Source organism: Perca fluviatilis, chromosome 14 (assembly GCF_010015445.1).
Source record: "Perca fluviatilis chromosome 14, GENO_Pfluv_1.0, whole genome shotgun sequence".
NCBI lineage: Eukaryota > Metazoa > Chordata > Actinopteri > Perciformes > Percidae > Perca > Perca fluviatilis.
This window is the reverse complement of record NC_053125.1, coordinates 25,161,624-25,178,137: the sequence shown is the minus strand read 5'-3', so window position 1 is coordinate 25,178,137 and position 16,514 is coordinate 25,161,624. Positions and strand designations below refer to the sequence as shown.

The 16,514-nt window shown below is 41.7% G+C and overlaps 1 protein-coding gene across 3 annotated transcripts; it reads right to left on the bottom strand.

Moving 5' to 3' along the window:
• Positions 1–2,375: 2,375 nt before the first annotated feature.
• On the bottom strand, positions 2,376–6,852 carry LOC120573111. Of its 3 annotated transcripts, none has more exons than XM_039822585.1 (3): positions 6,789–6,852; positions 6,291–6,650; positions 2,376–2,681 (listed from the first exon to the last, which is right to left on the bottom strand). In XM_039822585.1, exons 1-3 carry the CDS (start codon positions 6,835–6,837, stop codon positions 2,413–2,415), a joined length of 678 nt encoding a protein of 225 aa, XP_039678519.1. In that variant the 5' UTR covers positions 6,838–6,852; the 3' UTR covers positions 2,376–2,412. The 3 variants fall into 3 exon arrangements, with proteins under 3 accessions (XP_039678519.1, XP_039678520.1, XP_039678521.1); XM_039822586.1 differs by having other exon boundaries at positions 2,376–2,678; XM_039822587.1 differs by lacking the exon at positions 6,789–6,852 and adding an exon at positions 6,705–6,731 and having other exon boundaries at positions 6,291–6,672.
• Between the last annotated feature and the right edge of the window lie 9,662 nt (positions 6,853–16,514).

The following is a 16,514-nucleotide window of genomic DNA, read 5'->3' as shown; positions in this document are numbered from 1 at the left end:
TTTAAACATCTTCTGGTTTGATCTCCACCTGCTGCTGAGAAACATATCTGGCTCTTCAGCTGATCGATGCTCTCATTCTTGGAGCCCAGGAAGCGGAGGGACTCCACCATGTTGACTGTGGAGTCACCCAGGGTGATGGGGGCGGGTGGGGCTGCGTCCTTCCTAAAGTCCACAACCATCTCCTCTGTCTTCAGAGCGTTTAGCTCCAAGTTGTTCTGACTGTCCAGGTCACCAGGTGGTCAATCTCCCACCTGTAGATGTGTTTCTAATATTTTGGCCAGTCCATTTACATACACGAGTGGGCCAGAATATTAGAAACACCTGTCAGTACAACACCAGAGGAAGTGATGCTTTTCTTCATAATGACCATAAATAATGAAACGGTGTTGTTAATGTGTCAGTGGATCCATAATGATCTGCTGCTTTATGGTCCAACATCATGAAAACTTTTTGAAATTCTATCCAAAATTGTACAGCTTTAGCTTTGAGATTTAATGTTTTTAATTTTTTTTTAAGTGATCCTGTAATTGACCCTCAGTGTGCTTAAAGCTGTCTGTTATTACCTGTCATTGTCTCACTGAATGTGTTTTAAAGGTTAAAGAAAAGCTGTGGAGTTAAAGAGTAACCAGCAGAGGGAGCTTTTTACTGGGAGTCAGGTGGTCTTGTTGAAGGAGTTGATCATCAAGTCTCCACAGTTAACCTGCATGCTATCAGCTCAGCATCATAACACACATGAATGGAAGAGTTGGTGCTCCGGTTGTATTGTGGTTTAAATGTCTCTGGAACTGAAATGCAGGAAGAAGAAGAAGAAGAAGAAGAAGAAGAAGAAGAAGAAGAAGAAGAAGAAGAAGCAGGAAGATGTCTCCATATTGTTCTGTGTGATTTCTTTATTTGCTGTAATTTACCAAATTTGATTCACTTCATTTCCTTTTTCTGTTGTAGTAAAACACCAAATCATATCTCAGATGTTTCAGCAGCAACATTATTTTTCTCTGACTCTTCTGGATTACAAATATTTTACATTGAAGGTAAAAAAGTCTGTCTTTGCATTTATTCTCAATCGACATAGAACTGAAACACTACCTGAATGAAAAACATAAACTGTGGTCATTTTCATTTATTTTATTGTAAGAAAGGTCACGAAGTTTATTTCCTTGATTCCTTAAAAGCTACAAAACACTTTACTCAATGAAAGCATTATTTACAGACATTAGTCATTTCTGCTGTCATAACTTATTCATTTAGATTAATTAACATCAAGATGTAACATATCAGAGTTAGCATTAATGCTAATTTACATCTGTAGTAGTAAGACAAGAGGGAACATTACAAGTAACATATGACATTATATATTGATGCAAGTTAATACACAAATAGAAGAGATTATTTTCTCTGAAATTTCGGACATTTTTGAGAATATTTTACATTGAAGCTAAAAAAGAAAAGAAAAATTAGTTTTTTACATTTTGTCTTGAAGACCAAGAACTGAAACACTACCTGAGAGAAAACATACAAGCTGTGGTCATTTTTTCATATATGTCTAAGACACGTCAATGTGACAAGTTATATATAACAATGTATTCATACATACAATTTATTTTGAGTCAAACATAATTCATTTAAAAAAAAAAATTTTTTTGATGTTATCACAGTACTATAGTATCTATTTTCAAAATATGTAATTTCATTTAAGGTAGTTGTAAATATATATGAAGACTAAGCAACTAGTGAGTAAAACCAAGAAGAGGAATGCAGATAGCTAATTCAGATCCTTATCTGTGTGGTTTAATGGTTCGTCGATCTGTTGGTAATGCCTAGGGGCTCCAGTTGGGGGATCACGCTCCTCTTCCTCATTCAATACAGACGAGTGAAGGAAGGAACTGCTTGTGTGTTTCCTCATCCTTCTCCCGTTATTATTCCCTTTTTAAAGGCACAACATCAACAAATTTTTTCCTTGTTTCTTTAAAAGCTGCCAAACCCTTCACTCAATGAAAACATTATTAACACTGATATTAGTTATTTCTGCTGTAATCACTTAAATATTTGATAGGAACAGAGCTCGTTAATGAACATCAATATGTAAACATGCTGGAGTTAGCATTGATGCTAATTTACATCACTAGTGTTTAGACAGGTAACACAAGACAGAACATTACAAGTAACATACATGACATCATATATTGATGCAAGTAAATAGACAACTAGAAGAGGACAAAACATTATGTAACATGTCAACTTCAAATTCAAACCTGTAGTAAAATGAACATAATTTAAAATATAAAGATATAACACAACATTTTACATCACAAATAGTTTTCTGACATTAAGAACAGATGGAGGAGAGACTCTAGGAGTCTGATTTATTTTTATGACTATAACTTTATGCTCTGATGATTCATTTAAAGAGAGTCCTCAAGACTGAGTGCTGTTAGTCCTGATGGCTCCTTTCTCTGATAAACTCGACATTCGTACATCTGCAAACTGTAGGTGATTTCTTTTATTATTAGTAGATTTGGTAAAACAAAAACTGAAGACTAAGAGGAGAGCACAGAGAGCTGGGAGAAATGTTGTCAGTCCACATTTAAGACTGATCCTGCCCCGACTCTCTGGTTGTTGTGGACTTGTTGTGTTTGGTGGACTTGTTGTGTTTGGTGTCTCAGGTTCAGGCCGATCCCTCACTGCTGTAAAGAGACCAAACACATCTGTTTCATTCATGTGAAGGAAAAACATTTAATTTCATTTTTATAAAAGAAGTGGAACCGGTAGGTTAAGTACACTGTCACATGAGACATCACGTGAGACACACGGAAATAAATGCCCGTCCGGTAAGCTCAGACTTTCCCTTTTTCTGCTGTTGTCGCGCTGGTGGTGTGCCTGGTGTGCCTGGTGTGCTGTTCCTTGGTTCAAGATTAACGCTCTGTGGTTGGCGGGTTCGATGGAGGAGACAGCCAAGGTACTTTTGCTTTGTTTGATTTTCACTTTTACTGTGTGTCTTACCATGCCGGGACAGACATTGTCCTTTGTTTTTTCTGTTCGCAGTGCACAGCGCCGCTCGCGGTTTTGCCTAGTCTGAGTTTTACACTTACTCACTTAGCTTACCTTTTTATTAATTTAAACTTATCTGTATTGGAACCTTTGCCTGTTTGTTTATTGTTACAAGGGGGTTTCATGTTTGTATTGAGGAGAGTTCATTTTGTTTGGATATTCTGCATTAGTTTTAGTAACTTTTAATCTGGCCTGAGATTTTAGAAACCTAGTGATTGCTTGAATTATTTGTAGAGGTGGTGACATAACTTGATCATTTTGCTAGTGACATTGCATGGTTGGTTATGGTGTGTTATTTGGGTTTACTTTGATATTTGCATGTTGTGTTCATTTGTAGTCCTTTTTTTGTTATATGATCCACCCATGATAACCACTGTAACCACTTAAATAGTTTCCACTTTAATAGTCTTTATTTTAATGAAATTCTCCTCTCCTACTGTGTTTTGTATTTTTCGTTGTTTTTGTTTTTATTGCATTGGTTTTGTTTTAACTTATTTTTACAGTTACGTTCAACTGAACATTGTCTTTGGGTTTATAATAAATGATTTTGAGTTGCCCAAACCAACCTCGTCTCTGATTGGTTAGGTGGGCTTGCCTGTTTAGTGGGAGTCCCAGTTGGTACCAACTGATATGTAGGATTCTCGTAGGGTACAGATTTGATCATTGGCAAATTATCAAAGATGTTTTATCAATATCAATAAAGTTATGAATATGGTTATTAATAACTTTATCAAATCGACAAACAATCAAAACGGGGCACCACCCTGCTAGTCAGGGACCAATAATCAAACTGTGGAACAGTCTCATTTCTGTGGTAATCCTTTAAAAAGGAAATAAAGGAAGGGGTGAATCCAAGCACGGACCTGATCGACCAGCAATTATTACAACAAGTACACAAATAATCACAAGCAACTGCTAATTAAGTATAATAAGATTTATTAACTTCACAATTATCAGTAGCTAAACAATAATCCTTCAATAATAAACTCATATACCTTTTATAATATCACAACCAAAAACAAAGCAAAAACAAAGCAGCATGTGTCATGGACACGTCTGTGTCTGTGTGTGTGTGAGTGTGTGTGAGAGAGTGAGTGACAAAGGGGGGCGGTGCGGAGTGTAGTTCTAAACACCAAAACAACTCCAAAGATGGCTACTCCTGTGAGCTGCACAAAACTATTTAGCCTCAAGAGGGCGGTAGTGGTGCTGCGTCGGGAGAGGGCTGAAGAAGCCGGGGGTTGCTAGGCAACAAGAACGGCTTGCCGATCTGGTAGCTAGTTCCTGTTTTAGCTCTGTACGAACGTAGGGAGATCCCGATGTGAAGCTACAGCGTTAGCTTGGTAATTCGCGGCTAGCCTGTGTCGTGTGTGTGTGTGTGTGTGTGTGTGTGTGTGTGTGTTAGTAAAGGAAGAAAGAGAAGGAGAGTAAAAGAAAAGAGGCACTTCTGATCTTAAGATATTGATACGGCCAGCTCAGTGGCTTAACAGCGGATTCATCGCGATTATCACGCGGACAGTAACTAAAACTCCTGAAAGGAGTTAGCAGATAGCAATTACGGTTTTTAACCCAGCTACTTTAACACAACCAGAATCAAACGATATAATGATCAGTTATATATTCACAGAACAGATTAATAACCAGATATGGCCCCGTACATGATTACAATCAGATCACATTAATGGCAACAGCGGTAGCGAGCCCTTTGCTCATTAGTAACAAACCAAAACGCACTAGTTCTAATATTTGCCCAGAACTGTGTAAGCCTCTTACTGTATGCGTTGTTTGTCAGTTAAGTCTCGCCAGAGCTTAACGATCCGTTTCGGTCCAGAGCAGGGGACGAAGCGTAATCCAGGTCGACCAAACAAGAAACAGAGCGTAGTCCTTTTCTTGAATCCAGGCTGATTAAGCCCGCTGCAGATGAAGGAATACTTGGCCAGTATTCCCTTGGATCCCCTTTGTATATCAGGCCGATATAAAGTTTGTACTAGTTCGAAACTCGACCAGCGAGGTGATGCTAGTTTGCTAGCTAGCTAGTCCAGACTAGTGTGCTTCCTGTAGCGACGTGAGTCACGGTGGAAAAGCGAAGAAACAATTCAAGGACCCGACGACCAATGGGAAAACTGCAACCTGGTCACAGGTGTGAAGCAGTTCTTTGTCTCACCACCAGTCTGCCTTGTCCCACACGTGTTGAATGCACTTTCTCCATCTTGCGAAGTGGCGGCTTTTTAGGAGTTTCGTGAAACTGGCTTTGGAATTCACATGTAGGCCAAGATCCTTTGTCCTGCCTCCCCTGTGTCTCTGCAGTCAACTCAATCTGAGCCAAATCACTGTTTAACCAGCTTCTTGGTCCCCAACAGATATCAAATTAAATTTTAAACTCTTTGGGTGAAAGTCCCAAGGTGGCGTTGTCGACTGTGTTAAATTGCTAAATTTTGGGCTAAAGCCCTCTATTGGGCCCGGTTACAGAAGGAAGTGTACAGATATTCTCTTAGCTGTGATATAATCACATACAACGGACTGAAGTGAGCTGTTGCTTTTATATAAACGGTCAATAAGTACAGTATAACATTATGAAACTTAGTCACATTCCAATTTAATTTAAATAGACTTTCATAAATAATCATGTTCACAATAAAGTGGGTCCTCCTAGGCTGGCTTCCCACACATACTGAGGTGGATACTATTTAACGCAGCCCAGGTAGGATTTACAAGCAACTCGCACAGACTTTTAGCGCAAAATTTCTTTTGCATAACACCAGAGAAAGACCCAATTAACAAACTAACCAATCGAGGCAGCGGCAGCGCAGCAACTTCCATTTTCTTCGAGGTAAAGTATTATTGTTTTATAAAGGGATTCTGGCAGCTCTGAAGTGTGCAGAGATAACAGCTTCTGTTCTTCATTGAAAAGGTCTGTCTAACAGCAAGGTTTAGGTGGAAAATATTCTAAATAAAGTGAACACTTAAAGAGATATTTGGCTGATTTGAAACCAGCTCTGTGTCCTGGCAGTGTGGGCATATGAAAGGCTTCCCTCTGAGGCACCAGATATCAGTTTGTATAATGTTTTTAATGTGTAAAAGAAATTTGAAAAGCTGCTGCCCCCGCGACCTGGCCCTGGATAAGCGGGACGAAGATGGATGGATGATGGAATTTGAATTACAGTGCGTATGTGGGTATTATATCACGGCTATAAACCAATCAGATTGCTTGATTTGAGCTACCCTTTTTTTATAATAAATCAACTTACCAGTGACATTGAGCAAACATCTATCAGAGTTACTCCCATAATCTGTGAGCACATCATACAGGTACAGTCCTGAGTCTTCAGTCCTGAGTCTGGACACATGAAGTCTGGGTCGTCCTTCTCTGAGGACGTCTTTGTCACACTGGACTCGTCCTGCAAACTGTTTATCCTGAGACTCTGGGACCTCAACTCCTTCATGGAGATGAAACAGGACTGGATTCTTGAGGACAGTTAACAGTTCACAGAAGATATTAAGAGAGTTGTAGGAACTGTGAGGGTTGGTTGTGAAGGTCCACTCCAGTGTGATGTGGTGGTTCTCCTCTGCCTGATAGGAGGTCTGGGTCACATTCACTACAAATGTTCCTGTTGAGGAGACAGAGAGGGAAAGTGAGGAGCAGACACACTGACAACTTTAAACTCCATCTCCACATGTTTCTGTGGACACTTTAGGTGATTCTTTGTTTAGTGTTAGTGGATAATAAAGTGAAGCTGTAAACTAACCAGAGACACAGGAGGTCAGGATGATGAGCAGCAGGATGCTGCAGATCATCTTCTCTCCCTGTGAGAGGAGACAGAGGTGAAGAGTCACAAACACATGAGCTCAGAGTTCACTTATTACAGGACAGAGAGAGGACATATACAATCTGTTTATACTTCTTCTTCTGTGTTTACGTATTACACATGACTGATCAGAGGACTGACAATAAGAAGCTACAGTGATGTATTTCTGTCAAAAGATGGCACCAGATAGAGTTTTTCAGCTGAGGAAGAACAAGGAAGTATGGGTCTACTATTATGATCTGAGATGAACTGTGGAAGAAAAGAGGGGCGGGTGACTAAAAACGGCAGTTGAAACTGTTCCCAACCTTCACCTGGAAACTTGCTCTCACCTCCTTGTTATCAGACAAAACTCTATCATTACTCGGCTTGAACTTCGTTCTCCAATGATTGTTGTTTTAATTAGGCCTGTTTATCTGTGACAGTGAAACCTATTAAAATGATGTATGGCTATATATCTGTGATCATCCTAACATTGTGTTGTCTTCCCGTCAACCTTGAAAAAGCTTTTTCGACATTTTTGACACCTTTTTTTCCCACCTGCTTTTTCCAACGTTTTAAATTGTTAAATATTTCTTCTAAATAATTTCAGCACTTATTTCTACGTCCCATATTTTCTGATGTAAAACAAAAATTGAAAAACGGGTCAATTTGACCTGAAGTCAACACAAGGTTAACCTTCATATTAGACTATTTATATATATTTAGATCATTCTCATGTCAGGCAGACATCAGATCAGTTTTCTGCTGTGTATAAACTGTGTAAATGTTCAGTTCTGACAGTTTAAAATGGACTGAAGGTGAAAAGAAGATCTAGGCTCAATGATAAATCTTTCAGTCGCCTTTTGAAAATTATACTACTAGTATAGGACTAAATATATAATATATATAGAGGCCAAAAAATACTCATTAGCTTGGACTCACACTGATACTTTAGTTTCGTTTTCAACCTACAAAGCTACAAGTGTTTTACTAAATGTTCCAGCTGCTGTTTAAAGTCTCATAGAGCAGCTTTTATGTGGATCAGGTTTCAGGATGATCTGTCTTCAATGAATCAAATGTGTGTTAAACTGTTGTTGTTGAATTGTCTCTTTACTGAGAGAACCGACCACATTATTATCTGTTAACTTCTGGTCTAATCCACCAACCCTCACACACTAAATCTGTACAACAGGGTTCATATCACGACAACACCAACATCAACACATTCACACATTACCTTGTGTGTCTCCAGTCAATTACGGTCCAAACCGGGAGACCAGAGGACAGAGTTCTGATCCCTTTTCTCTAACACGAAGTTAGTAAGCACTTATAAGCACCTTCATGATGTTACTGAGATGTCAGGATTGTGAAGCTTCGGACCCAAAAATGCAGATTAAAGGATTTTATTAACAAAAGACTTACAAATGAAGATGTCCTGAGGTAGACAGGGAGGCAGTCCAAACCAAGACAAACCAAAAACAAAAACGAAAAACCACTAGAAAACCAGAAAACATGAATGGAATAAACCAGCAGGAATGAGACAGCACAGAAACTAGGGCTACCACGAGGTACCAGGGTGGCGCAGACAATCACAGAGGTGGAAAAACAAGACGTTAAAACAAGACACGACATGAGAGAAACAGAGACTACAAAATACAGGAAACTGAAGCATAAAACATACACAAGGATGAAAACGCAAGAGAAGGGAGATAGTAAACAACAAGGAAACAGGGAATGAATTAACACAATAAAACAGGAAAGACTAGAACAGAAAAAAAAATATTGGAAGAAGGAGTTGAGATATTATGAGTAAAATAAAAGTGATAATGGGCTATTACAAGAAAAACATCACTATATTTCAGAAAATAATCTACCTGCACCATAGTCTGCTGTGCATTATTGCTCTGTCTGCTGATATGGTAGATCTCAGACCTTCTGACAGACTCAGAGCCCTGTTGACATCCCTGGCTGGCAGCCAGCCAGAGAGCCAGATTGACTCTGTGGCTCTGGCTGCCGCGCCAGAGAGGCTGAAGGCGGCTTCCTCTGCACCTGGCTGCCAGCCGGGGATCAGATTCCAGTTCCTCACTCTGTGTGTAGGCCTAAGCATCAGCCAGTGGCTGCTGAAGGCAGGACAAGAGTCTGAGAAACCAGAGTCCCCCAGGTCCGGTAGTGTGGGAAGTGTAGGCATCAATAATGAGAAGAATAGCCGACTAATGCGAAAGCCACAGAAACATAGAAACAACGACTGATACACGTTTAAAAAAAAAGTCAAAAAGACCTGATGGACAAAGTGATGATGTAGAAAAACAACAAAAGTTCCTCTTTATCTGTAAAATAGCTGATGATCAGCAGAGGAAATAGAGCGCAGAAACGTTAAAAAAACAAGAAGAAGAGTCAAATATATCAAAAAACAACAAAAAAGCCTCAGAATTGTCAACAACAGTAGCTATTTAAGTGTCCCACATGAACCACTTAATGTGATGATATTAATGCAGCAACATGAGTCAACATGTTCAGAAAATATTCTGCATATTTACTGAGATTAATTCACTTTTCAAGTTATTTTTAAATCTCTACAAACTGACTTTAACACTGGATCGACATGAACTGAACGACAAACAATGAGTGGAAAGCATTTCATTCATCAGGTCAAAAAGTTCACTTATGTTTATTGAAAGGAAAATATTGTTTTGTACATTTTGGAGACACACCATAAAAAATAAGGCAAGCAGAGATTTAATTTAACATTATATGAAGCCCTAAATGGATAATTTTATATTAAATGTCACTTGATCTGAGAAATCTATGGAAGTTTGTTTCTTAGTAAAACTTCAGCAGGTTTTGGAAAATAAGCCACCATCTGGCCAAGCTGTGTAACTTCTGTTATATGACTGCTGTTAAAACCATCTGATGTGAGACAGATATTTACCGGTTTATTTAGTCTCTGTTCTACATTTGCTGAATTGGTATAAATGTGTTTTATGAGCTGGTCCAACACTACTGAGTTGATGCACCTGATATCAGATACAAACACTGGTTTTCTGTCTTCATGCAGCTGCAGAACACACACCAGGAGGCCCAAAAGTCAGATCACATCATTGGAACAAAGTTAAAACTTCTCTCAGAGCTGCAAAGTTCTCATAGTCTCTGCTGTGATATTTCTAGTAGATGCAGCTGTAAGATGTCCAGCAGCAATGTTTCTATATTACGTTCTGTTTGTGTCGTTGCTTTGTTTGCTCTTCCTTTAGTCTCATGTCTCCTCCAGCAGAACAAGTCAGATCCAGAACTGGTCCAGATGTGAGGAGACATTTGGCAGCTTCACTTCTTACATTCTGGGTCCAAACTGTTTGAAGGAAGAAACATAACATCAGTTACACATCTCCACTGATCAATATATACTTATTTTAAGTACTCTAATTACATGTAGCTGATACATACTTACTTTAACTTAAGTAATAATGCAGGACTTTGACTTGTAGTGGAGTGTTTTCACAGTGTGGTATTGGTGCTTTCTAAGGCCCAACACAACATGGACCAACCAGGACCAGGTCTGGTATATGTGCTGACAGGGTGATTGGGAAATGAGACCCAGGTGATCAGGATGAGGACAGTCTGAGGACACCTGGTGGACAGGTGGACAATCTTCTTATTCTTCTGCTAAACACTTCTGACTCTCAGAAGCACTTTTTTTCTTTTACCCACACTGTAACAAATTACTGTAAAAATACTGGATATTTTGCACAGTAGTGTACCGTTTTCCATTAATACAGTTGAATACTGTAAATGTTAATGTCTTTTAGGAACAAAATATTTACCGGCAAGCTGCTGTAAAATCTTACAGTAAAAGCAGTATTTTTTTTTTTTTTTTACAGCAAGCTTACACACTAAAAAACTCCTGGTTATTTTTTCAACCCAGAAACTGAAATGGGTTATTTTTTTCAGAGAGTAACCATTTTCTGGGTTATAGCGCTAATATTTTGACCCAATGCCTGGGTTGTTTGGGTTTCTGGGTTATTTTTCAAAGAGTAACCCACGTTCTGGGTTATAGGGTTTCTCTATCTACAATGTATTTTTCCACACACGAGTCATGACATGGTATGGAAAGAGTAAAAACGTGACATAAAAGACGTATAAAATCATTACATCAGATCATATCATATGTGTATAAGTTTAGCTTAGTTTAAAAACAGTCTAAAGATTTTATAATAATAGTCTGTTGATTTAGGTTTGTTTTTATTCAAGCAACGTTATAAAATATAAATCCAACACGATATGCGTTGCAAATAGATACCAGCAAAGGACTATGGCGGGCGGAGACAGAAACACATTGAGGAGTGTGCTCTATCTGGCACCCCGCCCCGCTAGATCTTCACACAGGAATAAAACGAGTGCACCTTAATAATAATAATAATAAATTGAATTTAATACGCTTTTCATGGACTCCAAAGTCGCTTTACAGGGCAGGGGTAGATTATAAAAACATAACAAAACAAAACGAGCAAACAAAACAAGTAGAACAAACAAGATACAGATGAAAAAGGGAGGGAGGCAGGTGGACTATGGGTAGGCTGAGGTGAAGAGATGGGTCTTGAGGCGGGACGGAAGATGGTGAGGGACTCAGAGGTGCGGATCTCTTGGGGAGGGAGTTCCAGAGCCTGGGAGCTGCTCTGGAGAAGGCTCTGTCCCCAAAACAGCGCAGGTTGGACTTTTGGATGGAGAGGAGACCGGCTGAGGTGGATCTGAGGGACCGTGAGGGTTGGTGGGAGAGGGAGGTCAGTGAGGTAGAGGGGGCCAGATGGTGGAGGGCTTTATAGGTGAGGACCAGGATTTTGTAGGTGATCCGGTGGGAAATGGGAAGCCAGTGGAGTTGTTTGGTTGGGTTTTGATGTGGTGCTGGAGTGATTGGGCAGTATGGAAGTGGGGCGGTTGAGTTCTGGACCAGTTGGAGCGGTTGATGTTGGTAGAGCTGATGCGGAATGAGTTGCAGTAGTCCAGTCGGGAGGAGATGAAGGCGTGAATGAGTCTTTCAGCAGCGGGGGTGTGAGAGAGGTCTGATTTTGGCGTATGTGCGGAGGTGAAGAAGGAGGTTTTAATGACTTGACGGATGTGAGGCTCAAGGGAGAGGTGGAATCAAAGATAACGCCAAGGTTTGCGGGGGCGGTGGGGGAGACAATGGTGCTGTCGAGTGGTGAGAGTGGGTGTTATTGGTTTTGCTGAGTGTGGATTTGGAACCGATCAGAAGGAATTCTGTTTTGTCGCTGTTGAGTTTGAGGAAGTGTTGTTGCATCCAGGTTTTAATAGCTGACAGACAGGAGTTGATGTGGGAGAGGGGAGGATTGTGGGGGATTTGGTGCTGAGGTAGATCTGGGTGTCGTCAGCATAGCAGTGGAAGTCCAGGTTGAAGTGGCGGAGTATCTGACCAAGAGGGAGGATGTAGATGATGAAGAGGAGGGGGCCAAGTACGGAGCCTTGGGGAACACCTTGAGTGACTGTGGCTGTGGCAGAGGTGTGGTTGTGGAGAGAGATGAAATGGGATCTGTTGGAAAGGTAGGAGTGGAGCCAGCTGAGTGCAGTACCGTCGATACCGAGGTCTTTGAGTCTGGTGAGCAGGATGTTATGGCTCACAGTATCAAAGGCTGCACTTAGGTCGAGGAGGATGAGGATGATGTTGGGGAACCGGTGTCAGCAAAGGTGAGGAGGTCGTTGAGGACTTTGAGGAGAGCGGTTTCTGTGCTGTGTAGGGGGCGAAAACCAGATTGGAGAGGTTCGAATAGGTTATTGGCAAGAAGATGGGTTTTGTAGTTGTGAGGCGACTATGCGGTCCAGGGTTTTAGACAGAAAGGGGAGGTTGGATATTGGGCGGTAGTTGTTGAGAGGAGGGATCCAGACCAGGTTTTTAAGGATTGGGGTGACAGCGGCAGTTTTGAAAGCAGAGGGACAGTTCCAAGGGACAGTGAGGAGTTGAAGAGGTTAGTGAGGTAGGGGCATAGGACCGGGAGGCAGGACTTCAGAAGTGGAGTAGGGAGGGGTCAAGGGAGCAGGTAGTGGGTTTGGAAGAGCGATGAGTTTGGAGATTTCAGGAGGAGTGACTGGGTTAAACTGGGAGAGGAGGAAGTGTGGAGGAGGGGTCGGGAGGTCTGGAGGGATGGAGAGAGGAGGGTCCAAGGTAGGTGCTGGAGTAGATCCTGGAAGGTCCGATACAGGGGATAGGGATTTGTAAATGAGATTGATTTTGTCAGTGAAAAAGTGGAGAAATGAGTTGCAGAGATCCGGAGTAGAGGTAAGGAGGCTGTTGGTCCCGAGGCTTGATGAGGTTGTTCAATGTGGAGAAGAGGGTTCTGGGGTTTTGGCAGGGGTCGGTGAGGATGGTGGAGAGGTAGGCAGATTTGGCAAGCAGGAGGGCATTTTTGTAGGCGATGAGATGGGATTTATAGGCTTCATGATGGACTGTGAGGGATGATTTCTTTGTCAGATGTTCAGTTGGCGGGCGGCCAGTTTGTTTCATTTTCCGGAGTGCAGGTGTGTACCAGGGTGAAGAGGTGTTAAAAGTGACGAGTTTTGTTTTGAGGGGGGCCAGGGTGTTGAGGGAGGTAGACAAGGTGGAGTTGAGGTGGTCTGTGAGGTCATCGGGTGAGGTGAGGGTTGAGTCCAGGTGGAGAGTGGTGGAGAGCAGGTCAGAGAGATGGTGGGGATTGATAGATTTGAGGTTGCGGAAGGTGATTTCTCTGAGGAGGCGGGGGCGTGGGGTTGGAGAAGGGATGGTGAACCGTATCAGTTTGTGATCAGAGAGGGGAAAGAGGCATGGATGGAGGTCGAGCACTGGTTGGTTGGTGGAGCAGACCAGGTCGAGGATGTGACCTTTTTCATGGGTGGGGAATGTGACATGTTGGGTGAGAGAGAAGTTATCCAGTAAAATTTTGAATTCTGATGAGAGCTTGCATGTGGGGGAGTCCATGTGGATGTTTAAGTCACCGAGTAGCAGCAGACGTGGAGAGAGAGATGAGGCTAGTGTGAGGAGTTCAGTAAAATCAGAGAGGAAGGAGGGATTTGGTTTAGGTGGCCGGTAAATGAGGATGACTGTCATGGAGGAAAGAGTTTTGAACGCAGATATTCAAACGATGATACTGAGGGGAGGGTGAGTTCTGTGATCCGGAAGTTCTGATTGAAAATGACGGCAAGGCCACCTCCACGGTGGGAGGGGCGGGGTTTGCAGATGTAGTTGTAGCCAGGGGGGGATGCTTGGTTGAGGGAGAAGAAGTCGTTGGGTTGTTGCCAGGTTTCGGTGAGCAGAAGGAAGTCAAGAGTGTTGTCGAGGATTAGTTCATGGAGGGCAGGGGCTTTATTGTTGAGCGATCGGGTGTTGAGGAGGGCAAAGTTGGCATGGTGAGAGGGTGGTGGGATGGGGGCAGGCTGGAGAGATCTGAGGTTGTCCCGGTTAGCAGTGCGTGTGTGGTTTTGTTGGGGTATTGCCGTTGAGGGGGACAGTGAGCCGATTAGCAAATGATTGGAGAGTATGATTGAGTGTATGTGAAGTGGGGAAAGCACTGTAGTCCGGTCCGGGTTTTCTGTGTAGCCTGATGATGCGTTCAGCCCTATGTGAACCAGTGGGTGAAGCATTCAGATGACGTGGGACAGGTGCAACAGAGCGTGCAGGTGACCAGATGGATGGAATGGATTGTCCGTGGTGGAAGAAAACAAACTTGGCGGCGAGAGCTTCTGTGGATGTAACGGCGTCGACGTGAAGTCCGAGCTGTTTGATGACTGGGATGCAGGATGGAATGGAATAGTTGACGAATTGGACCAGTTGCAGAGTTGAATATTTGATCATGATGCCGAGCGGAGGGACGGAGAGCTGCGTGATAGTGGTTAGCCGTGGGCTAGGAGCACAGAGGTGGAGGTGGAGATGGATGAATGAGGTGATTGCCAAAATGATCCACAGCATGACCGGGCGAGAGGAATGTCTAGTCTTGGTCGCTCGCATCTGGTGGAGGTTGCCTACGAGGAGGAGGTCCGCAACCGGGTTAGCGCCGCGCAGCTAGGATTTGCCGCCACGTTTGGTGAACGGGGGCAGCTAGCTAGCGGCTAACCGCGCAGGCAAGAGTCCGGTCAAGGAGCCCCGGGCGCGGGAACCAGCAGAGAGACTGTCCAGAGGTACAGAGGCTGTCCAGAGGTAGGGGTACAGCGAACACAAACACAAGAGAATAGCAGACGAATAGCAGATGAATAGCAGACGGAGAAGCGGCGAATAACCAGCGCCAGCGCCCTCACCTTCAACTGCCGTAACCCTCTCGGTGAGTTGTCTTGACACCAGACCAGCTTATTTTCTCCTCTAAACTAAACACTTTGGTTCCTGGGCCGGGAGGCGAGGTAAGTATTTTCATCTTACTGGTAGTTTGTTGCAGAAAATGTGCTTGTTCAAACAGTGCTTCTAGAATAAACTATCTTACGTTCCATTAGCTAACGTAACTTAACTAGCTAGCTAGCTAGCTTAGAAGAGTAACTGACATTTCACGGTTAACGTACCGCGCGGTGAAGATAGTTTAATATTTGATATTCGTAGGTTTTCGCGGATGTTACCTTCAATAGTTTCTGGGTATGTTGTAGAGCTTATTTAGACAGACGTTTCACACTTATTTTAACTCAAAATAACCAAAAATATCGACACAGTTTTGAGCGGAAAGAACTGAATGTCTGTCCAACGTCGGCCATCCAATAGGCGCATTTAGGGACCGCCGTAAAATTGCAACCCCACTAATTTTAATCTTCATTAACTTTTTGTTTTACAACATAGACATCTCAAACCACTTCCATTAAAGAGAGGGAGAGCCATTAAACATTTCACACTTGTGAATTAGTAAAAATAAATAAATGTAAATAAAGATGTTTTATTTTATTTATTTATTTATTTATTTCAGGACAATGCACATTTAATGAACATGTACAGCAGTACACGTAAAAATGCCAGATTGTAGCCCAAAGGCTAATTTCCATCTGTAGTCCCATTTCGCAGATATAAATTACAATAACAGGGCATAAGAAAAAAACTATTAACATTTGCTATATAAAACAGGATAAAACAGGATGAAAGAAAAGAATAACAGGACAAATTATTAGTAAATGTTAAAACAGAGACACAACATACATATGCTTCACTAATCTAATACAGTATAGCATACAAGTAGGGGTAACCCATACTTGGTTAGCTCGAAGACAAAATATATACAATAATAACATTTGTTCTATGAAGCAAGGAAAAACTAATCAAATTAATCAATCAAGACACTTTATGTATGTGTTTAGACAAAGACACAAATCATTAGTGTACTCTATGGGCTATTACGGTACATAATGCAGTCAGAGGTGATTGCACGTTTGGTTAGCTCTGAGCCACACCTTTACCTGGCTCTTAAAGGTGGCAAGAGTGGGACATTCCCTTATAGTTGTGGGTATTGTGTTCCATAATGCACTGCCTTTAATAGATAATGCATTTTGGCTAAAAGAAGTTTTTCTAAAAGGAACCTCACTGTCCCTGTTTACAACAGCTCTAGTAATCCGAGTCTGTCTGTATTTAATAAATTCTTGCAATGGGGGTGGCGCCAAGCCATGTAGTACTTTATAAACTAAGCATATTGAGGAAAATTTACAAACATTTTTCAAAAGTCAATAAGTTGTATTTATTTTGCAATT

Bases quoted from the DNA above. Each gene is read 5' to 3' on its own strand.
- LOC120573111 (XM_039822585.1), bottom strand. From the start codon at position 6,837: ATGATCTGCAGCATCCTGCTGCTCATCATCCTGACCTCCTGTGTCTCT. The intron at 6,651-6,788 runs GTTAGTTTACAG...TCTCCTCAACAG, and splicing joins CCTGACCTCCTGTGTCTCTG to GAACATTTGTAGTGAATGTG. The intron at 2,682-6,290 runs GTAAGTTGATTT...GTCTCTTTACAG, and splicing joins ATGTTTGCTCAATGTCACTG to CAGTGAGGGATCGGCCTGAA.